General features: G+C 35.9%; 1 protein-coding gene and 2 non-coding genes across 3 annotated transcripts; 2 read left to right on the top strand and 1 right to left on the bottom strand.

Annotated features, from left to right (window-relative positions):
• Positions 1-2,314: 2,314 nt before the first annotated feature.
• Positions 2,315-18,220, top strand: LOC146133596 (dipeptidyl peptidase 4-like). The gene is made up of 22 exons (XM_083397801.1): positions 2,315-2,390; positions 2,797-2,940; positions 3,100-3,194; positions 4,289-4,363; positions 4,677-4,729; positions 5,384-5,456; positions 5,911-6,031; positions 6,330-6,484; positions 6,947-7,041; positions 7,878-8,010; positions 8,863-9,021; positions 10,344-10,441; positions 10,958-11,154; positions 12,260-12,433; positions 13,558-13,627; positions 14,227-14,351; positions 14,669-14,741; positions 14,981-15,035; positions 15,953-16,052; positions 16,705-16,836; positions 17,463-17,536; positions 18,089-18,220. The coding sequence occupies exons 1-22, from the start codon at positions 2,315-2,317 to the stop codon at positions 18,218-18,220; spliced, it is 2,409 nt and encodes an 802-aa protein (XP_083253927.1).
• Trnaa-ggc (transfer RNA alanine (anticodon GGC)) lies at positions 9,535-9,609 on the bottom strand. Its single transcript has one exon. It is a non-coding gene; the product is annotated as a tRNA-Ala (tRNA).
• Positions 9,794-9,868, top strand: Trnaa-ggc (transfer RNA alanine (anticodon GGC)). The gene has a single exon. It is a non-coding gene; the product is annotated as a tRNA-Ala (tRNA).
• Positions 18,221-23,685: the final 5,465 nt, after the last annotated feature.

The raw sequence follows: 23,685 nt of genomic DNA, 5'->3' as shown, positions 1-23,685 counted from the left end.
AATGAACTTTTTCAAACAATTATTTAGTAAATTCAGTGTTATTTACATAAAATATTTTTTTAAGTTTTGTTCGTTTAGCGATAACCTATAAGAATAGTCAATAACATTTAATTCAAAACTTAGGATGCCTGTCCTGACATTTATCAGATTTACTATCCCACGCTATAGATTTAGTTCTACAAAAGATTCTAGCTTATTTAGTTTCAGGTTTTAAAGCTTTGGGCGGAAAACATGATTTAAATCAATGTTTCTTAACCTTGTATGTTGGCCCCTTCCATGAAAATTTGTGCTACCCATGGCTCATACGTTTAGGAAAAATACTCCAAACTGTGGTGTCTTAAGTCAGACTAAAAAATAAACGAATTAAGTTTAATTGTATAATAATTAAAATAATATCTACTGCTTTATTTTTCACACAAATATGTCGATTTTTTTAATGTTTTTGTTTTTATACTTTAATTGAAATTGCTAACAAGAAACCTCGTGTGTCGCATTCGAAAAAATAGTCAATTGTTTATCGATTGATTGTGTGTTTTATCTAGTCGATTTTTTTCACTTCGTAGATTTATTGTTAAACAATATTTTCGTCAATACACTTAACCAAACTGTGATGGTCATAACCGTGCCCCAACAAAACAAATAATTTGAAGCGATAATTAATTTAACAATATCGCTGGTACGCCTATGTAGCCTACTCCTGTGCATTGTGAATCGACCCTTTTGGTATGACCTAAAAACGCCTTATCGGTAATGATTGTTTGCTGTGTAACCTTACATAATTGCCACACTAAACGAGCGGATAAAGAGCGATATCGCCTTGTTGACCTTGTGGTGAAAAGATTAACCTGCATTACAAATTCTCTAGTCTGCTGATTCAATGCAAGAGGTATAGTTTACTACAATTAACTTGTTATTCTAACACATTCTTGTATGTGCATAAAGTTCCTGGAAGATAATAGATTTCTAATAATTGGTGTTGTTAACCGGTACGTAAAGTTCATTCCAAAAAGAAAACAATAAAAAAATAAGTTTGAAAACAACTTTTGCAAACACATTTATAGCCGATTCTGCATAGCACTTTTTAAACGATTGCATAATCAAGATATTTCCAAATGAGCTACCCTCTTTACTCAAGAAGAAATGTTGGTTGTGAGTCCCCAACTATATTGCACTCGTTTTCATACCGCTAAGCAACTAAATTTACCTACAGCCGTTATAGTGAAATCTATATTTACAAAATAACAACTATTAATTTGGTTGATGAAGGTAAAAAACTTTCAAGGATAGGCTTACATTTTGGATACAAAACTGTTGTGCTTTTAACGTCAAATATGGAGTACCATTAGCACCATGTCGTTCATACGGTCGTTGACTTATCCAGACTACGTCAAACTTTGTTGACCGTTAGCAAAATTCACAAAATTACTGCAAAGATGTTTGCCGATTTCCTAAGTCCCTGGTTAATCATCCACACGCAAACGGCCTTTCCACAAAACAAACATTGCCATAAAGGAGATTTCAGTTGCACATGTTGAAATTGTGTGCAAGAGTTAGGATATAACGCCAAGTTACTGTTGAAATTTTAAATGGTTAAATTGTCAAAAACTTGAATGAATTTCAGGCTTAGCATTTATAACAGAAGCAATTATTTAAATTTAAAGTGTGATTCTGTTACTTTTACGGCCTAAATACCTGTTGGCTATTGGTAAAACTAACCAGGCTGAAATCAAGTTAGATGGAGACATTGCAAGTTAATTTTCAGGTTTAAGATACCCAAGGGCCACAAATCTGTGTCGTATTGTTTAAAGCGCTGGTCGCACCTAAAGCGATTTTTAAACCATATGGCCTAAAAATGTCATAAAGTAGCATTTTTAATAAAATTCGAATTAGATTAGACATAGAATTAGTAAACATACAGTAAGTCATCCACGAATTAAATTAGAAATTGAATTAGCCGAACTAGAATTATGCAGTTGTCAAAATCGGCAACAAACACAAATTGTCGCAGATAATTATATTTTACAAACTAAGACATAATGTCAATAAAAATATTAAAACCTATATATGGAATAAAATCGACATTTTGCTCTTACAAACGTTTCGGCAATACCTCATGCCATCATCAGTGTAAAAATACAGGTCAATTGCCAAATGTATTGTCGAAACGTTTGTAACAGCAAAATGTCGATTTTATCGAATAAAATGGCTTTAATATTTTTTTAAATACTAAAAAATCCGTGTATTGTGTTCCAAAGCTTAGACGTGTTGGATAATTATTTTGCAGTGAAGGATCTGTGGTGAATAGAACGTAAAGATGCGTCCTGCAAAGCAACTGGTGTTGGTCGGTTGCTCGCTTCTTGCGCTAGCCGCTGGAGTATTTTACCTGTTCGGTAATTTATAGTTTTAATGTAATCGTTGCATTTGGCTGCTGTATATAGAAGACTAACTCAGCACGAAAAGTGTTAATTTTAAAGGGTGATAAATTTCTCAGAATGTGTCATGCCGATTGTAGTGAGTAAATGTTGTGCTACTCACTATAGCGTCATTGAGGAATAATACGGAATTGAAAGATGTCTAGCGCTCCCAATTGCACATTTTCGTTGCAGTCTGGATATTTAATAAACCTTTGTTAAAACGTGATTGAGACTTGGATTAGCACAACTTACCGCTATTTCTTACGCAATTTGGTTTTAATACCCGTCTTCTTATTTCTTGTACAAAATACTTAAAAACTTATGTTAACAAAAACTACTTAAAAACTTATGTTAACTTAAAAACTTATGTTAACAACAACAGGTCCCCAGCTCGAAAATAAAAACAAAGTCGATCCGCATGTTCGGGAAATCACCGAAACAGCGGAAGACAAACCCAAGTTTGGATTCAAGGACATTTTCAGCTCGAATTTCAGTTACAGCTCAGTCAGTCCGCGATGGATTTCAGGTAAAAACTTCTTGTTAGCAAATAATATATAATATTTATAACACATGCCTGGAAAATATTTAAACCAGGAGGCAAAAACAAGTTTGTATTCCGTTTATAAAAAAATTAAATAAAAATTGACGATAAAAAGTGCCTTATGTTGTTTGCAAACATTTGCAGGCACCCAATACGTCATAATGGAATCAAACAGAGACGTGGTACTTCGTGACGTCACTACTTCTAACGTGACGATTTTGATGCCAGGATCGTTTTACGTAAGGTTTCATTGTTTGGGCTGAGTCAGGAAACAAAATATTACACCGGCGATTCCTCTAGGAAGGAAGTTGTCACACTAAGCAAAGGTTGTCTTTTCGAGCATGCATGTTTTGATGCTGAATTGGCCAAGCCTAATTCATTGTTTCTCAAAATTTTTCGCGGCCACGAAAATATTACGCGTAACAGCAACGCTTTTGGAACCAAATATATTCATTAAACATTTTGTAAGCGAACATACCACGAAACATTAGAATTTACAAGTTCGATTTTAATTATATAATTAATAAGTTCGTTTCGTTTTTTTTTTAGAAATCTTGCTCAGAACCAAGCTCGATAAATCTAACCGTAAAAAGCTACTTCGGTTGGCAAGTTAACGAAATCAAAGGACGGTACAATTTTTGGTCGCGACTTATGAGTTGACAAACACTGAATCTAATCAATTACTTATTTTGGAATTTTGCCAACTCAAATAATAAACTTTGTCCAACTTGATAAGTTTTTCATGAAAGCATTATATTGTTTTAATAATACAGTTCCTTTTGTCAAATTAAATTCTCGTTTTAGCTAGACGTCGTATCCACATAGCTACAATACCACCAGTTTGTAATGTCATTACTTAAGTCACTGTTTTCAAATCAATCGGATTAAATTGCATTTTTGAACACATTGACTTGACTTGGACTTAAGTCATTGTTCCAAATACCTTGGGTTAAAGTTAGGTGCTTTTACTAAATACTTTTTATTAAAAGGTGGTTATTTATCTCAATTTTTTAAACATAAAAAAATTTGTTTTTTTTTTTTTTTTTGTTAGTTTGAGTTCACTAATTTCATTCGTTTAACTTTAATGTTAATGACTTGCCTCGAAATTGACGTGATCTTATACTAACTTGACCAGGACTTGGCTTGAACAACTATAAGTGCTTGGACAACCGACTTGGACTTGTTATTTTTTGCAAAAGGCTTGACCTGGACTAAAGTTATTTTTTACATGACTGAACTGGGACTTAATTCATTTCAAAATGGTTGGTTTACATCACTGAATACGGTACTGCTGGAACGTTCTCGAACGAACCTTTACTTTCTACTGTTGCAGACGGACAACTCAGCACGGTCATATAAAGTCTCATCAACCAAACAATACATTCTTCTACTGACCAACTACGAAAAGGTTTGAATCGTCGTTTAAACCCGACAATCAATATACATTTTTACTGGAAAGTCTTAACCCAATAACGCCATTACTATAACGCAAGCGTAATGGTTTATTAGGCAAAAAATTGGCCCTTTTTGTATTGGAAAACTTAAACTATGCATAATTGCAATGAACCAATGGCGATTAAAGAGTAAAACGACTAACTTTTTTTGCGTAAATGATGTTAAGATACCTTATGTTTAACTAAAACATCATTATGATAATATATTGAGTAAATAATAAAATATTTGTTCTATAGTATAAAGTTGTAATGTTAATTTTCGTTTAGATTTGGAGGCATTCGTACAACGGGACTTATCTGCTGTTCGATGTAGCAGCACAGTAAGTGAACATGTCTGTCTTTTTCTATGACATGTCCAGAAATAACGTAAATGGCAATATTATTTGAAGATGTAACAAAAGAAAAACCCATGAACTTAAATTTGATGCAATAACTCCATGTTTTTCGTATTTGGTCGTACCAGAATACAAAAAAAAAAATTTTATTGGTGATGCGAGAATAAAATTTGCAAGTCACAGTTTAAAGCAGGCCCTTCTAGCATTTTACTCATTTGTTTTTTGCCCAATATTTGTGCTACGCCCAATTGCAATTACAGCGCTTTGCGTCTTATTTTGGTTGGTTTATTATAACGAAGTTTCCTAACCCTATAGGCTCATAATATAGCTTGGCCCAACAGAAGTTTAGAAATCGATTTTTTTGTGCTGTAATCTATGATTGCCAGTTATGTAAAAGGTGTGGAGTTTTAAGTAAAATTTAACATAAATAACTAGCCATAGCCACTCGGTATACAATAATAAAAAATTAAACATTACAATTTTTTTTAATTTTTTTCGCGTACCCATTTAAAGGATTTACGGACAGCAGGTTTGTAGCAAAACCATACAAAAAGTAGCAAAATTAGCATAAACTCTTAATAGAAATACGTCTTGTCTGTGTGTGTGGTGTTATCTGATGTCTCGTTTATGTAATTTCAGAGCACTTTCTACTGATTTCACGCTGCCTGACGACGTACAGTACATTACGTGGGCCCCAAACGAAAATGCACTGGTGGGTATGACATATCTACGACTAGGGGTAGATAACTTTTGGTTTTGGATCGTGGCCGATACCCGATGGTCGTAGGAAGTATCGGTACTTTTCCGCTACTAGGATAGTAAGCCTACCGTTGCCGATTTGATAATAAATTACTAACAGAATCTTATGCATAATTTTGTATCCAAAACTGCGTTTTCACCCTTTAGGCATTTAAATTTTACAAATTTTAATTATTTGACGATAGTAATGACGTCATTTGATATCGTATCGGACAGCCGTAGTTTGTTGGCAACATATCGGGTATCGTAATACAGTACGAAACTTCAGACATCCCTATTCACAAACAAACCACAATTAGGAAAATAAAATTAGGTTTTTGTTATTACGTCTTTTTTGTAACTTGGTTGTTTAAAAACTATATCTCCACAGCCCTGACGTTTACTGGTTTTGTTGTATTTTCTTCAAGGCTTACGTCTACGACTACGACATCTTCTACAGAGAAACACCGACTTCTCCAGATATTAACGTCACTTTGACTGGAAGGGCGAATTTTGTGTACAACGGAATCCCTGATTGGGTTTATGAAGGTAGAGTTAAGACATTACCAACAATCTAATGAACAGTGTTGCTTTTTTGTCTAGATTTCGTGATACGTTATTTTCAAAAATGAAGGGAAAGGTTGCGTGGCACACTTAAAAATATCTCATTACACACAGTTTGAGAATCATTGCATTTAAGCTTTACATGTTCGCTGCAAGTCCGTTTCGGGTAGGATGGGTTATTGTAAAAAAAAATTGCATCACCTACTTCAAAAACTCTCAAGGCCGACATTTTAGAAAGCACTGCTATGAAACTTTAAACTATATTTTGAGTCTTGTTCTTCAGAGGAAATGATTTCCAGCAACAACGTGATGTACTTCTCCCCTGGTGGAAGCTACCTTGCCTTCGCGCAGTTTAACGACACAACATGCGAGCACATAGAGTTCAACAGATTCGACGGAGAGCAATATCCCAAGATGATCGACGTGTCTTATCCCAAAGTGAGGGCCTCTCTCTCTCTCTCTTTCCCTACCTTCCTCCCTCATATAAATTAAAAGTTGAACTGATTTATGTTATAGTCTTATTTGTGATTTACCTTAGGGTTATAACAAAAATCAGTAAAGAAAATTGGGTCGCTAAAGCCCCGCTGCTATACTGGCAAACAATACTTGGATCACAGCGAACAATTAGAAAACACTGTTTCAAACCGAACACAAAGCCTTAAACCACAGAACTGCACTCTTGATTGCAATTTCTTGAAACACAAACAGTTTTTTCAAAACCCATTTTTAAATTGGCTTTTATTTGCGATCCTGTTTTGGGCCATTATGTTGCTGTAAAAACTAATGTATCCGTCATTTAAAAAACACCTATTTCGCTAGCGTCTAGTTAAGAATGTAAAAATTATATCTCTGCTTTACCCAGTTTTTGTCAAGCTCCAAATTTTGCAAACCGTTTTTTAGGCAGGAACATCTCAACCAACCAACAAAGTGTTCATCTTCAACAAAAATAACACCGACATGGTTGAAATCGAACCGCCAGTCGAACTCTCCTCTGAGTAAGTTTTAATTCCTGCCAAACATAGGTAGTTTATCATTTAAACTTTGATAGCATGTACAATATCGGTAAGTATGTTTCGTCAAGTAGATTACGTATTCTGTTGAAGTTGAAATGACAATGTTTGAGGGTCATAGGGGAAGAAGGGAGTACTAAAAACCATTCGGGCAAAAATTACAATAAAATCCCAAAATGGCATCTGTGCAAACAGTCCCACATCTATATGTCAATGGTATGCGTGCCAGAAGGTTGTTTGTTCAAATAATTTCAACAGATCAATACTAATTGAAATTTATTCCCGGTATAGTTGAGAAAAGTTACTTTGGTGAAATAAAACCAAGTTCAATTATTGTTAATGTTCTCTTTGAAGAATACAAGTGAAAAACGCAAAGTTTTTGATCACGTACAATGGCTGAAATACACGAATGAATTTGTTATCGTTACAGAAACGGAAAATACCCTCGTATTAAATAATTAGCGACTAAAAAAATGGACTAAAAAAAATAATTAGGCATCGGAATAAAATACTGGTACCAAGAAATCGGCACTTGCTCCCCTGTGGAATCTAAAAATGCGAATATTATTATTGTTCATGAGTGTAATATGTATTACCAATGACGTTTTACTAAGTTACTAATGGAATGATATTGTTTTGTGTATCAATGTCTACTGATAAAAGTCGTATATAGGCTACATATTAATACCATAGGTACTGAAATTAAATTATGTGTATATATTCAAATTTACACCCCCTGGAATTTGTTTGCGGACATCTTTGGTGAATATATATACCTATATACTTAATACTTGGAAAAGCAACTTTGCTTTTCGTTGCAGTGACTTTCTCTTCAGTCGAGTCACGTGGGCCAACGATTCGCGCGTCACAGTCACGTGGTGTGATCGTCTGCAAACCCACAGCGTTATGTTAATGTGCGACGTGCAGTCGGATTTCACCTGGAACTGTCAGAAAGTGAGTATTTTTCCTCTCTGAAGTCTTGTCAGAATGAAATATTGTATGCAAGGTGCTTTACAGTGACATATACATGATGACTCTGTACCTCAGTGAATCAAAACCTTTTTGGTCCACTACATAAAATATACATATTTCGTATAGTTTTTTCGTCGAGTGGTTAATACTTGAACTGTGTATTATGCAGGAAAATATTCTTAATTTGTTTAATTCAATCATCCCCAAAATTTGTTGGAAGAAGCGAAAAAGGCTACACAATAGAGCAAAAAATGAAATCCAAAGGGATTTAAAATGTCTCGCGGCACCCTTGAGCGGTAAAATTGGGAACCTAGGGTGGAACTGCTATAGTTTGTAAAAATGCCGTTTAGTGTACAAACTGTAACTACTACGTATTCAGTCGTAAATTCACGTATTCAGTCGAAAATCCAAACTGTTAGACAAATCTAAGAAGGGTCTTAGAGTCTATACAAATAAGCAGAATGTTGAAATAGATCAAATGTATCTGTTTAGCATCATCACGCCAGTAGAGGATTCAAACAAGCTTTTTTGTAAAACAAAAATTATTACCAGGCATTTCAAAATGTGACTAAGTAAGAGGAGTATACTTATGGTTGCCAAGATTAAACTCAGCAACATGGGCTACTTGAACACAAACTCATTCGCATTATATTTTTTCTAAACGTTAGTTTTCTGGAAAGGTGTAGCCAATACAGCGTAAAAAAATCAACTCTGTAACTTCACAACTTTCGGAGATATTGCTCTATAAAAAATTCTACACGCTCAGCTCGCTCATGTCCCATCCCTTTGGACCCAAAATTCTTTGTCTTTGAAGTCAATGACTTGTTTTTTCAGGCGTTGGAGCACAGCAGCACAACTGGTTGGCTCTACCAGCGTCGTCCGTATTGGATTCCTGTGTTTGGAGAAACGCTGGACGAATTCTTCGTTGTCCTGCCCGACCCAGACACCAAGTGGCAGCACCTTGCAAGGATCAACGAGGCAGGCGATATTAATGTTTTTTAGATATTGTTCCACCATGTAACGAGGCAAGTCTCTGAACTTGGACTCTGGACAAGACTTTGTGTTTATTACTACAGGGCCAACTTTAGTTCAGTGTCTATCGTGCAAATTTGGCTCCAACATTAATGATTTTAGAAACTGCTTACTTAGTAACACGGAGCAACTTTCAAGAAGCAAAATTTTAGGAAAAGGGCTTTTAACATGCAAGAAAAATATTCTGTAATACTAAAAAGTATCTTTCCTTAAATTAAAACAATTTTAACTAAAAATGGGAAACTTGTAACTTTAAACCAGCACAAAGTTCTGGTAAAAAAAATGAGTATATGATAATTTAATGAAACATATGTACACACATATATGTGTGCTTACAACTGAGATCTAGCCCTTCTGAAGCTGCTTTTTGACCAACGATAACGGCTTACGTATTATTAGTACACCGAAAAGCCATTCCAGACTCACCGAATCTGTCGATCAATGATGCAAGCAGAGCAGACTAGAAAAACAACTAGCCTGCAGTGAGGTTCGAACTCACGACCTCCGGTCAAGCCGGGACCGTCGCTCTACCAACTGAGCTATGCAGGCTCAGAAGGGAACGAGTCGAGAAACAACCATACGCCAATGCTTGCTCAATCTGTTAGTACAAGCAACTTCATAATGAAGGGTATTATGATATGATACTGGCGATCCCCTTCATTATGAAGTTGCTTGTACTAACAGATTGAGCAAGCATTGGCGTATGGTTGTTTCTCGACTCGTTCCCTTCTGAGCCTGCATAGCTCAGTTGGTAGAGCGACGGTCCCGGCTTGACCGGAGGTCGTGAGTTCGAACCTCACTGCAGGCTAGTTGTTTTTCTAGTCTGCTCTGCTTGCATCATTGATCGACAGATTCGGGGAGTCTGCAATGGCTTTTCGGTGTATATGATAATTTGTGATAATATAAATTTTTAGTCAATATGCTGTTGCTGCCGACATTGTTTCACTTGTAAAATAGTTCTTCCGACAAAGTTTTGTACCAAGTTTCGACAACCTATTCGGGCTATATTTTCGAGGGCAATATATTATAAACTTTTTGGCTCGCAATCCAACAACCATCAGTGGACGATGTTTATGCCCACTGGAACGTTTAGCCTAGCATGTTAATCTTTTTGCAAACCACTGAAAGTAATCAGTGTTGTAATGACCTGACTTAAGTGTACGTAAGTCACTATGATTACAACACTTTAACTGAAGTTGAACACTCCATACTGCCTTCCAAAGCACAATAGGTAACGATATCGGTTTTATTTCGGTAATAACTATATTTTTACTACCGTGCAGAACACACCAACGTTTCTGACTTCAGGAGAATACACCGTGACGTCATACAGCGCGTCCTATCCCGCTGTGGAGTACTATGACGCAACAAACGATTACGTGTAAGTGGCAGTGGCGAAAGTAAGCCGAAATGGTCCAGAACGGCGTCTTGGTAAAATAAGTTTTGCAGTTTTTTTTACCTGGCCATGTCTATACGTTTGTACCTAATATTCTAAGAACCAGGGCTGCGGAGTCCGACTCTAAAAAATACAAATGCGATTTTATCGAGTCCCGAGTCCGGCTCTGACTTTTTAACCAGCATTTCACTCATTTACGTAACTAAAATAACGTAGACATTTAGCAATCCCTTTATAGGGATGTAATATAATTTATACACCCACAATACATGGTTGGAAAATATTCCACAATATTCCACCCATTGCTAGCCTATTAACTTTTAAAATTACAGTTTTCTGCCCTATCAGTTTCAAAATTATGTACTGCGCATGCGCACAACTCGGGACTCTGGTAGTTTTACTCGACAAAATAAAACGACTCCTCGAGTCCCGAGTCCGACTCCGACGAGTCCTGAGTCCGAGTCCGACTCCGCAAAATCAATCTTAATGCATTTTGCGCAGTTACTTCCTATCAACGTACGACGGGCCCAAGGGGCGCCACGTCTACCGGCGCCGAGGGCGCTTGGACGCCGGACAGGCCACTGATGACGCACCCGAATGCGTCACGTGCAAACTGATGACGTCATACGAGGGCAGGTGTACGTTGATTCAGCCTACGTTCAGCACGGACGCGAGCTACATAGTAGTGGGGTGCAGAGGTAATGATTTAGTTTTCTTTTTAGAAAAATAATATTATAATCTTTTTTATGAGTTGTCGATATTTGTTAAAAATTAAAAAACAACGTTTGTAGCTGTTTGAAAAAAATGCGTTTTGTTCAGCGCTGTCGTTTTTTTGGTATATATTTGTTTGTCCAACGTTTCGGAAAACTATTCAGAAAGCCTTCATCACAGAATGACACACCCGCCAACAAGTGAATCATGTATTTCGGGGCCACTCTAACAAAACCTTGCGGGTTCGTCTGATACCAGCATACGTTCTTAATTCACCAAAAAGTTTTAAGTTGTTTAAGCCATAATTTTTTAACCAAAACTATAAAGCTTTAGCTTTTTTATTAAGTTGCACTTTTTTTACTGTTAGCTGCTGAAACTGTTGCCACAATCAGCCTGCGGTGAGATTCGAACTACTGACCTCAGCTATTACAGAGAGATTTCGAACCAATGACCACGTTGAGATTAGAACTAACGACCTCAGCCCTTACAGACTGAGCTAGGCATAGTCTGACTCCACTTACTCCGCTCTGAGCCTGCGTTAAGCATCATGTAAACCAGACAAATGTAACCGTAGGGAAAGGGTTAACGGAAATAAACAAGTTAATTTGATTACCTAACACTTTTTCTACTTTTATACACGTTTGTAACGCACTGTTTGAACGACTTAACTTAATTTCACATAAGTCACTGTTTTCAATGACTTGACTTAACTATAATCGTTTCGGTACAATGACTTGACTTGTCACAAGTCTTTCGGCCAGATTACTTGACTTTGACTTAAGTCAATGACTAAAATGACATGAGCTCAAAGTAAGTGTTTTCATTTAACATCGTTTTATAGAATTAATTCATTAATCTAGAATTTTGTACATAACACAATTAGCTTCCTATATATTGGGTTTTTTTGTAATTTTTTACTGAAGTTATTGCTCATATACGGTACAAGTACCAGTTTTAATAATTAAACTCTTAATTTTTATGTGAATGACATTACTTAAAGTTGATTTGCTTTAATAATGGCTTGACATGAAATTGATTGTTTTTTTAATTTATTTTTAAACTTGTTTACAACACTGCTTTTCGCGTGTTTAGGCGAAGGCCCTCCCATCTACCTACAGTACAGAGTGGACCACAGCGCCGCTCGTGTCGACGACGTGCTGCTTGACGAGGTTGTTCTACAAGCCAATGACGATCTTGTGGCAGCGGTCAACGCTACTCAGTGGCCTCAGAAAGTGTACGGGACTATTGACAGCAAAACTGGATACAGTAAGTGCGCTGCTGTAGTACAAAACTACTTTTCAAGTTTTTGCTCAAGACCAGCGTTTCTTAATCAGGTGAATGGTTCACCCCAGGGTAAACAAATATTTTGCAAGGGGGAACCAACCGAAAGGGGTGAATAAGGGTAAACCGTTAGAAATGAATGATAGCTTGATTTTTGCAGGGGTGAACCAACCAAAAGGGTTGAATAAGGGTGAACCGTCAGAAATTGATGATAGCTTCGAAACAACCTAGGTCTTTTTGTGCTGTTTTATATAGACGAGAAAGTTTTATCATTTCATGAGACAAGGGTAAATGAAATCTGGAGATAGATGCTAGGGGTGAACAAAACTGAAAAAGGTTAAGAAGCACTGCTCTAGACTAGGTTTATATCAGTGGTCTTTTAACTTGGGTTCGCGCGACATCCAAATTCTGATAAACTATAACAGCTAGAGTACGCCTTTCGTATTGATGTGTATTTAAAAGTAATTGCAGCTTGAAAGTGAATATCAAAGCCAAAGCCAAATAGTAAATCGACCTCATCTTAAAAAAACGTTTCGACACGCACTTGTATCGTCATCAGTTTCTAAATAGGCCAACTATACAGATGTTTAACATTTTATTCACATGCCGATTCCCGATATTTTTGACAAAAAGTATCGCCATCCGATTCGATACCAAATGGCATCCTTACTAAACCCATGGAAACAAAATAGATGAAATTAAAAGCTTCAAACGATTTTTCCCAGTTTATTAGGCCAAAATTTGCTTGAAGTTTACTTACCTCCACCCTAGTATCGAAGGAGTAGCGGTACTACCCGTTGGTATCGGGTATCGACTGATTTCGGTAAGCCTTGCTAAAGGTATTATGAGTATTGTGATTTCTAAAGAAGCAGGTCCTAGATATACTCAGTTACATACGTGTAATCCTGTATTATCGGACATCATTAAGGTCAACTGATTTTGGTAATCCTTGCTAAATGTACCTGACACGCTATTTATAGTCTTTAAGGTCAGTCAGTATTGTGATTTCCAAAAAAGCAGATTCTAGATATACCCAGTTACACACGTGTATAACTTGGGTCAGTTAAATTTAATTGTATAATCAATCCATAGCATATATATCATTGCAGAATTCCACTACGAACAATGGAATCCACCCAACTTCGACGAAAACAAGCAATATCCGCTTTTAATTGACGTGTAAGTTACACTTTCAATGAAGCTTGTGTTATATCTTGATAATAACGCAATGTTCAAATCGCACGACAAAATACGCCATAGAGGCATTGTAAAATTAAAAGTTACGAATGACACACCTTGTTATATTGGTTTTCATAAACGTTTACGATAAAACGTACCGCAAAAAAGCAAAATTAACAAATTTCACCAAACGAGCCATGAAAATTAAGTCCAAGTAAAGTAATTTATCCAAAAAAATAACTCAATTCAAGTCGTATAAAAACAGTGAACTCGGTGAACTTAAGTCAAGTCATTGCGCTTAGGCCGAGTTGACTTTTTTTTTATTGCGTTTTTTTGCTCATTGGGTTTGTAATGTAGAGTTAGTTGGCCACCTGCAAAATGTTTGGTTTTAATGTATTTTCTCACACAACAACAGAACACCGCTGTCTGCTCCTAATAAAAATCGGACACTCTTTTTTAGGCAATTTATAACGCGGCAAATGTCTCCACATGTTAAATGGTAAAGTACGTACATCGAGTCTTTCTGAAATCTTCGCCAAATAACATAAAACCAGATAAGACAAGGAGATCGTGATAATAACATCTCTTACCTTCTACAGATACGCCGGACCCGGTTACCAGAATGTTGACGCGTATTGGACGCGCAGTTGGGCTCCAGTGTACGTTCCCAGCGGATTGGACGCAATCGTTGTGAGAATAGACGGCAGGGGATCAAACTTCCACGGTAGGCAAACTTAAAAAATAGAAAAATAGTTTTTTTTTTTGAAGAAGTGGTAATATTTTTGATTGTTCAATTTTCATTAAAATTTTGATAATTTTTCTTCGTTTATCAATGCAAGTCAATGCAAACACAAAGTTTTCTGAATAGAATCCTGCACTTTTTTTGGTTTTCGGCCCTTAAATTGAAAGACACCGGAGTACAAAATATGACCGGTTGTTAAATACCAACGCCAAGAAGCTTATGTACACTATAATGGCTATCATAAGTAAATTAACGCTGTAGATTTAGATTGATCAAAGGGTAACTTGTGTCTTCTCCAGGCGACACTTTCATGCACGAAGTTTACCAGAACCTTGGTCAAAAAGAGATCGACGATCAGCTAGAAGCGGCCGAGTGAGTTATTTAAAAACCTTTAAATTATTATTATTTTTTTCAACGACTTTACGCTGAAGCAAGGTCCATCTTAAAGTGTTCAGTATCATTTTTGTGAAAAATTTTTTCGGACAACACTATGATACTAGTTTGTTGCTACATACTGACAAAAACCTTCTTGCTTAATTAGAGATTTATAGCCGGGTGACGTAGGGTGCTGTAAGAAAATGCAAACTTTCTTTTTCTTTATACTTTTGCAGATACTTTGGCAATCTGTCGTATGTTGACGCCAGCAAAATTGCAATGTGGGGATGGGTGAGTGAACACTTGTTTAGAACCATACATATCGTTACAGTACCTGAAACTTTTTAGGGTAGGGGTTCGTAAACTGCGGTCCGTAGATCAGTGTTGTGAACAAGTCATTTTGAAATGAATTAAGTCTGAGTCAAATCTTTTAAAAAATAGCCAAGCCCCAGTCCAATTCATCAGCTGAAAAGTACCAGTCAAGCTATTATTAGAACAAGTCATCTCTCAAATCACTAATATCAAAATAAAACGATAAACTATTAAAATTGGTAAACTACTTCGAGTATGAGCAATAATTTCAACTGAAAATACAACACTGTAGAGGCACGTGAACAAAGCTTTAGAGGTTCATGAAGAAATAATCCAAATGTTGGTGTCCAATTTTTAAAATTGACCAAATTTAGAAAGAAAAGCGTTTAATTGAAAAACAACTTTTTTTTGAATGAATTTTGACTTCGTTTTAGTTTTGTTGGGCTGATAACTGTATATTTCCTAAAACTTTTTGTTTTATGATACCAATTTTTTCAGCATGTCTAATTCCATGCCCGTGAACTAAATAAATTTTGGGGGACCACGTTAAAAAAAACCCTGCTTTAGGTAGGTAATGTTTTTAAACCTGCAGGTAAATAACCCTAAATAGAATAACTCGAAATTTTGGGGGACAGCTTTTATAATGACATGAAAATTACAATTAGTTTAAGTCACTTCATAATATTTAATTTGTTTGTCTGAATGTAAAACTAAGTTTATTTTAGTGTAGTTTAATCTTGCGTAGCCAACAATACTTCAACCGGAAATTTAATTGTTTTACAAAATTTATATCTTGAAGCACGTAATACATGCCAACTTGGAATATAAATCCTGTAAAGTGTTTTTGTAACCACAAAAAGCATCCTTCAGTCTAAAGCCAAAACTTGTTTTTTCAGTCGTACGGAGGTTTTGCCACTTCACATGCGATTGGGAAAAACAGCGGATTATTGAAGTGTGGGGTTGCAGTGGCACCTTTGACTGACTGGAGATATTATGGTAAGAATTACCAGAAAGCAAACCTTAATAGGAATATGTCAAAAAGTCATTCAAAAGCTTTTACTTAGAGTTGTAATAAAAAAAATTAAATCCTTCTGAATAGTTTAAATTTTTGCTTTTTTTAAGTCCAAGTTAAAAGATTGACATAGAATTAAAATGTTAAACTATAATAAGGTTTGACGTAGGACAGAAAAAAATGAACTCGTTCGAAGATAGCTAATATTTCGATTTGCCAAACATCATTAACGCAACATATAACGATAAAACTATTTTGCTATTGGCACGAGAATAAATTGTCAAACTTTCTAAGAACTCGACCAATCCTAAGCAATCATTTCTTTAGCAACAATAAAAACGCTAAATATAGTATGCAATAAATATGTTGTTGCTACCAGGCATTATACTAAAAAAGGGCATCTGCTATATATTTGTTTGTCCAACGTTCCGGCTGACTATTAAGAAAGCCTTCACCAGGGAATGACACACATTTATTTGCATCTTAATGGCCATGTGTGTCATTCCCCGATGAAGACCTTCTAAATAGTTAGCCAAAACGTTGTACAAACAAATATTTATCAAATAACTTATTTTTAGTATATAGCATGCAAACATGCCAAATTGAAGTAAGTAAGACTATACTTTTGCCCAACAGACACCATATACGCTGAAAGGTACATGGGAAAACCCCAGAACAACGAACCGGGTTACGAGGGAGCTAACATTATGAATAAGGCGGCAAACTTCCCACAATCAAGCTACTACCTGATCCACGGGATGGCAGATGGTAAGATTTAAATGGCACCGGATTGTTGGGGTTAGTAGGAGGGGGGGGGGATTATGTTGGATAAAGGTTCAAATTATTAAAAGAGATAGTGATGGACTTATTGGTTGAGTTGAGGATAGATATAATGTTATATATAGGCCTGATTCGGATCATTTAAGTTTTATTCCGACAGATTTAGGACTTATTCCGATTTAGACATTATTATAAGACTATAGGTATCAGTCCTATTTTGGTCTTATTCCAAACTGTGTTTTTTGACGTTGACGTTGTTCTTATGTAGATATTATGGTTGGAGCCCGGTTAAATTGGAATAAATTCACACAAGTTGAATTACCTTTTAGAGCTACATGCTTGCTCCCCGGGCGCTTTAAAGCAGTGGTTCTTAAACCAACCCCATACGTAAATCATAAAAAAGTATTTCAATATTTTTTCACATCGGAAAATAAAAATTTATTCGCCGGGTAAAAAACATTGTGAAGACGACCTACTCTGTTTCAGACTATTCTTTACTTCGTTAAGTGTTTATTATTATTGGAATTAACATCACTGGCCGCATATAAGACAACTCAATACTCGACAAGTAATAGTATTGGAGGTTGACAAATATAACAATATTTGCTTTTTAGACAACGTTCATTTTCAAAATGCCGCTCAACTTTCGAAAGCTTTGGTGGACGCTGACGTTGATTTCGTCAGCTACGTAAGTTCAAAACTTTTAATTTTGGTTATAAAATCTAGGGCATAATGATTAGGGCGTTCAGTTGGACGTAATAGCCTACGAATATAAAAGCCCACAAGTAGGTAACATTGTGAACGTTTTTAATATCTCTTTGTTTTTCAACATTAAAAAATTAATAAAGAGGTATTTGAAAGTTCAAAATGTTACCTATTTATGGGCTTTGACATTCCAACTAAGTCTAGTTATAAATTATTTTTTTAAATCTGGAATCTTCTAAAGGATATACCTTCCAGATTTGACATTCTTTCCAGTTAAATTATTTAACTATGAGTAACTATGACCAAATACATGTACCCAAGCACAAAAAAACTGTATTTAGAAAACCTTTTATTTAAATAGTCACTACAGCTAAACATGCAGCAGCTAAAGACTTTAAAATTTTTTTTTTTTTTTTTCAAATTACTTAACTTGACTTAAGTATAGTTTAGGCAAAATGAGTTTTAACCTTTTAATAACCTTCTGTTCTGCGTCAAGCACACTTTTGCCTATTTAATTGTTATTTTTCTGTCATAGTATTACGCCGACCAAGATCATTCGATAAACGCTGGACCAAACACATCGCGCCACGTGTACCAAATGATCACCAAGTACCTTTGCACTTGCTTCGATATACCGGTGCCGGCTGATGTATGGGACATGAACTGATAGGATACACATGTGACATTTTCCGCCAGAAATGGTTGTAGTAGGGGATTAAACTGTTTAGTGTGAACATTTCCACCGTAATTACTGTCAATGTGTTAATAATTTTGCACTTTAGAGAAAAATTATTGCCCGCTATTAACGGTAATACAAAAAAGCACGACATTGTAATACAAGGTTGTGATATTTCTCTATTTCCGTTCTATTAATAGTTGATACGTATTAGAACGTCCGCTACGAGGCAGTATAGAGTTCTAACACAACTAAACGAACTAATTTGAACACGGGAATACACTGGCCTTATTTCACAACCTGTAAATCTTTCGCCTTTACTAAAGATTCCCGAAGTGGGAAATTCCATTTTAAAAAATATAAAACCCTGAAATAGTGTCTAAAGAAATTGTAAGGGACGCAAACAATCTTCTACAGTGTTTAATATGAATATAATTCTTCGCCAAAATTTTCGTATGGTTTCACATCTAATTTTTCTTGTTTTCAAACTGATGGGTTTGACGAAAATAGCGGGATTCCAAAAAAAGGCCCAGGTACTCGACACAATTGATAGCTGAATTATTGTTAACCATTTTTTATAGAAAATAGATGTATTTTTCGGTTTAAAGATCGGCGCGAATAGTTTTCTACAAATGCGTCATTTTCTTTGCAATCATGCAGCTGTCAGATCGATGGCTCTGCGACAATTATTTTTGTGTGACCCTACGACATTTTCGAAACGAAATAGATTTGCCAATTTAATTAAATAGAAAGATTTTTAACACTTCGTGAGAACCTTAACCTATACAGTTCACTTAACTTTGAATTTTGCGAACAGTTCGCCTTGGCATACGTTTTCATGTAACCTAAATTATTGTGACGTAATTGTTAGTGTTATTAACTATAGGCATCCTAAAATTACCTAATTAAATAAATTTGGAAAATATCTTTAGTCTCAGTCAATCCATTTTCAACAAATGGCAAACCAGGTTCCAGTTCGTTGACATTTCCAGTCGAGTCTAAATGAACCAAGGAAGTTAAAAATTGTAGTCAAAATAAATTTAAGATGTTAAAATGACTAATTATCATCCATTCGGAGCAACATTTCAAAAAGAAAATACCAAAAACTGTAAAGCCAAGCCACTTACACACAGTGGCTTAATCAAGTAATTCACTTTACGTCATTACAAAACTTTTTAATTGTAGTTAAAATAAATTTTGCCAATTTATTTTAGCATAAACCAAAAATGTTAACGCCTAAGTTGCCAATTTAATTTAGCAAATACCAAAAACTTTAACGCCTAAATCATCTATAAACAGTGGCTTAATCAAGTAATTCACTTTACGTCATTACAAAACTTTTCAATTGTTGCTAAACGAAATTTTAGGCTGTTAAAAATACTGATTATATTTTATTCGGAGCCAAATTTCGAAAAACAAATACCAAAAATTGAACGCCTAAATCATTCAACAGTTGGCTCATTAAGTCATTCACTTTATACATCAGTGCTTCAGAACCTTTTTCAGATCACATCCTACTTTTACTGCAAGTTTTATTATGCTACCCCCATGAGATATGACAAAACGAATGAAAAACAAATTAATGAGAATATAAACAATGGATACAATTTACTATTAGGGCGAAACTTCAAAATTCAGCTTGCATATTGAATTGTTACGTATTTGTTACATTGTTGCATAAATGTTACGCAATGATAATGCACAACTTACCTATCGAATAGAAAATAGTAAAATTTAGAAATGCCTATCTACGTCAGGCTCTCAACTTATTGAGCCATCAATGTTTCATATTATCGCGACAATTCAATTTACTGATTTTTCTTCTGAAAATAGCGTTTTACATCATTACAAAACTTAACGTCAGCACCTGTAAAATTCGCACGCCATTTTTACCAAACAAGAATCCTGCATCCGCTGGCAAGCACATCCAGCAGTATCCGTCAGTCCTCATAGGACTCCAAGCGTTTATCGCGCTTGGCACATTTCCAGGTTAATTGGGCGGCGTAGCGTGTGAGCAAATCAGCGCGCAATTACGCACCCCCTAGTTGTAGCCTTGTGGCGGATGGGACAACGCACAGGTCCGCAAATAAGACGTGACCCCGACACTAATTCGCTGATTTCCGTGAGGTTTATAATTAGGCCGGGGCCATCACAACATCCAGATTAGGCCGCGTTCACGAGAGGAAGTAGCTAGTTGGCAAACAAGTGCAGCAAAATTGCCACCGCTACTTTTAAATAATTATGACAGAATAAGTTCGAAGCACATCGAGTGAGGTAACGTCAGCCAAAGGTTTCTAACAAATCGGGATTTTATCAAAGTTAACAACTTCTGAATGGATTTTGACTGGTTATTTCAGCTAATAACAAGTGTCAGTGCGATACTAGGGTGGTATCGGTTCCAACCCGATATCAACTTATTTTGTTTATTTCAATACAGTTTGACATTGAACGCAACGGTTTCAATTTTAAAACTTATTGTTCTCGGAAAATAGTGTACTAATATTCGAAAGTTTTAAACGTCATTTAGACGTAGGTTTTTCAATGTTAAAGCAATTGATGACCAGCAACGTGAAAAAAAAATACAACTACGCATTTGATTTGAAAAAAAAAATTATTTTATTTTATCACAACAACGGCGTAATTCGGTACTGGATTGGATCGCAACGCTTTGCTTTCAAAATATCGGGTATCAGAATAAAACACGAAGCATAAGACTTGCAATAATATTCCACAAAATATACAACTTTAAAACACGGTTATGCTCGTAAGAAAAAAATCACTTCCATGGTAATGCAATGCTCGGTACCGGGAATGCTACAGAGACACAATTACGCAAAATGCAGATTCGGCGTTTCCTACAATAATATTCCATAAAAGAAACAACTTTAAAACACGGTTATGCTCGTAAGAAAAAAATCACTTCCATGGTAATGCAATGCTCGGTACCGGGAATGCTACAGAGACACAATTACGCAAAATGCTGATTCGGCGTTTCTTTCGTGGTACACTTTTCAAAAGAAAACTTATCCTTAGTTTAACGAGAAAATGTAAAGGCCTTACTTTTCAGCACGGTATTAAAACGCACGTGAACAACTGGCGTTTGAACGCGGTCGTAATTGCTGCTCCTGTCGAACCGCCAATCGCCGAATTTCTTTGAAATATTTTCGTGGTCTAATTTGCTGTAATTGAGGTTTTGCTTGCTTCGACTAATTTCCGTGTGGTAGGAAGCACTGCGGTGTCCGACTTTAATTTTGCGCTTGAAGCATTTGGATCAGTTTCGTTTGGTAACTTTTATTTTTATGTAATACATAAGCATTTCGTCATTACCTCGTGGGGTAACAGCAAACGGACTGATACCACCACGAGGTAAACGTTTTGCTACAGTTTAAGCTCAATAACCAGTATACCCTATACATCAGGGGTTCGTGAACTGTTGGGCCGTTTCCCACTATATTTACATTTGTTAAGTTGACTTGATTTAAATGAAAATTAATAATAAACACAGAAAAGGTGGATGGTTTGCCAATTATAAGATATTACGTTAGGCTGCAGTGCTATGTTCAATTAAAAATTGTTTGGTCAATATCGAAAAGTTTTCATTGATCCTTCTGATTTTGGGTATTTCATTCTATAAACCAGAAACATCTCAACATTTCAATGTATATTTTGTCTTTCAAATAATTATAATTATGCCACTGATTGACAGATTTAATGATACGGGATCTTTTTAGTTTCCTTAGCATTTTTTTAGATATATTTTAGGGTTTCTAAACCTTAAAACAGGCAACACAAGTGCTATCCATATTATCTTTAAACCTATCCAACCTTTTACGCAATACAGTCGCGGATTTACGAACCAAAACTAGGTTATAGTACAAAAATGCGCATATTGTCGCATACCTACGAATTACGTAACCTCACATGAGTCATTCCGCCGTGGAGCAAAATGCGCCGGGCTCCATTCAAGTATATGCCACATACCTCAAGTCATTTTTTTTGGCTCGTTGTCGGCGTTTTACGCTGCGATTTACAAATCAAGACATTTGCATTGGACACAAAGGCGGATAAGACGTTCATGTTTATGTCAGTTGCAAGCGAAAAGCTCAAATCGCATGCATGGCGGCTCGTTATTCGATAAGATAAACTATTGTCAGGCGTCGGAGTCACAGTTAGCTGACCGGATTATCTCGGCACTTTAAAGGCAAAAGCATCTTTATATATGCCGCTTGATAAAGTGGCCATATCAAGTAGGGGATGGCATTTACGCAAGCGTCGATGAAAACTATAGACATAAATCGAATAAAGCATTTATAAATGGAATGTTGAAAACGTTAGGCTCTCTGTTAGAAAAATAAGGAAATTTAAACAAGTCAAAAATGTAATAGAGTAATATGTAAGCGGTGAAAAGGTAAGTCAGGCGATTTTTGTGTGATAATGTAGTGCAGGTCAGTGTTTCTAAACCCATGGGTCCCGACCCAAATTTTGGTTGTCGCTTGATTTGGTTGCTTCGCCGACCGCAGTAACTTCACCTGGTTAGATTTGTACAGTTTAGTTCTGAGAAAAATTTATCCAAAATTTGAGAACAGTGTAGAAGCCATACGAAAACGTGGATCATAGTAAATAAATTTGGCCTTATTGATGCTAATGTCATAGGTTTTTTTTCGGTTACGAAAACTACAGCGAAAAGAATTGGGTCGCAACGCATTGCCGTTATATTTACGCCTAGGATATGTGTTTTTGCCAAAAAAAAACTTGAGAAATATTTGTGTAGACCATTTCGGAATATAGGGCTTGCATCTGTTGGAAATGAAAAAGGTAGGCTGGCCCTGAAAAACGACCATAAGTACTGGCCAAGAAATAGAAAGAGAACTCTTGAAGGGTGATGAAAAAGGGTTATGGCAAGGACTGACATGCCGTCCTTATTTCTGAGATTTGCTCTTATTACAAAATTGTTGTCCTTGATTCTAAGCAATGTGTGAATAATGGTCTTATTTTGACTGTTTTTTAACAAAGCAGCTTCGTTAAGGCAAACCAAATTTATATTATTCTCAATATTAAAAGATTGTTTGCTAAATAATCCTGTTTTTTCAGACGTTCTTATTTGGGTGGCGTTAGCTATTTAGAAAACAAAATACGTAAATCAGTAACTTATGGGAAAGGAATATGATGAAAAGGCTATAGCACTTGCGAAAGGGTACAACGAAAGTTGTCAGCGAGTAAAAAAAGGGCGCTTTAAAAAAATGTTTACATAAAAGCCTGGCGCCTTTACCCAGCCATGTGGAGTAGTCACAAAACATAAAGAGTTGCGAAAAAAACGTAGATTGGTGCTTTTGATGTTGCCGTTTAATCTGGCTACGGAGCGAAAAGATTCACAAGTGCGCGATCGAAAAAAAGGAGTCCGCCGCTTTTCCAAGTGCCTATTTAAATCGGCTCACCGCGCAACTTATCATTACCGA

Source organism: Ascidiella aspersa, chromosome 9 (assembly GCF_963924565.1).
Source record: "Ascidiella aspersa chromosome 9, kaAscAspe10.2, whole genome shotgun sequence".
Taxonomy (NCBI): domain Eukaryota; kingdom Metazoa; phylum Chordata; class Ascidiacea; order Phlebobranchia; family Ascidiidae; genus Ascidiella; species Ascidiella aspersa.
Note: the sequence above shows the minus strand (reverse complement) of the source record. Positions and strands in the feature narration are given on the sequence as shown.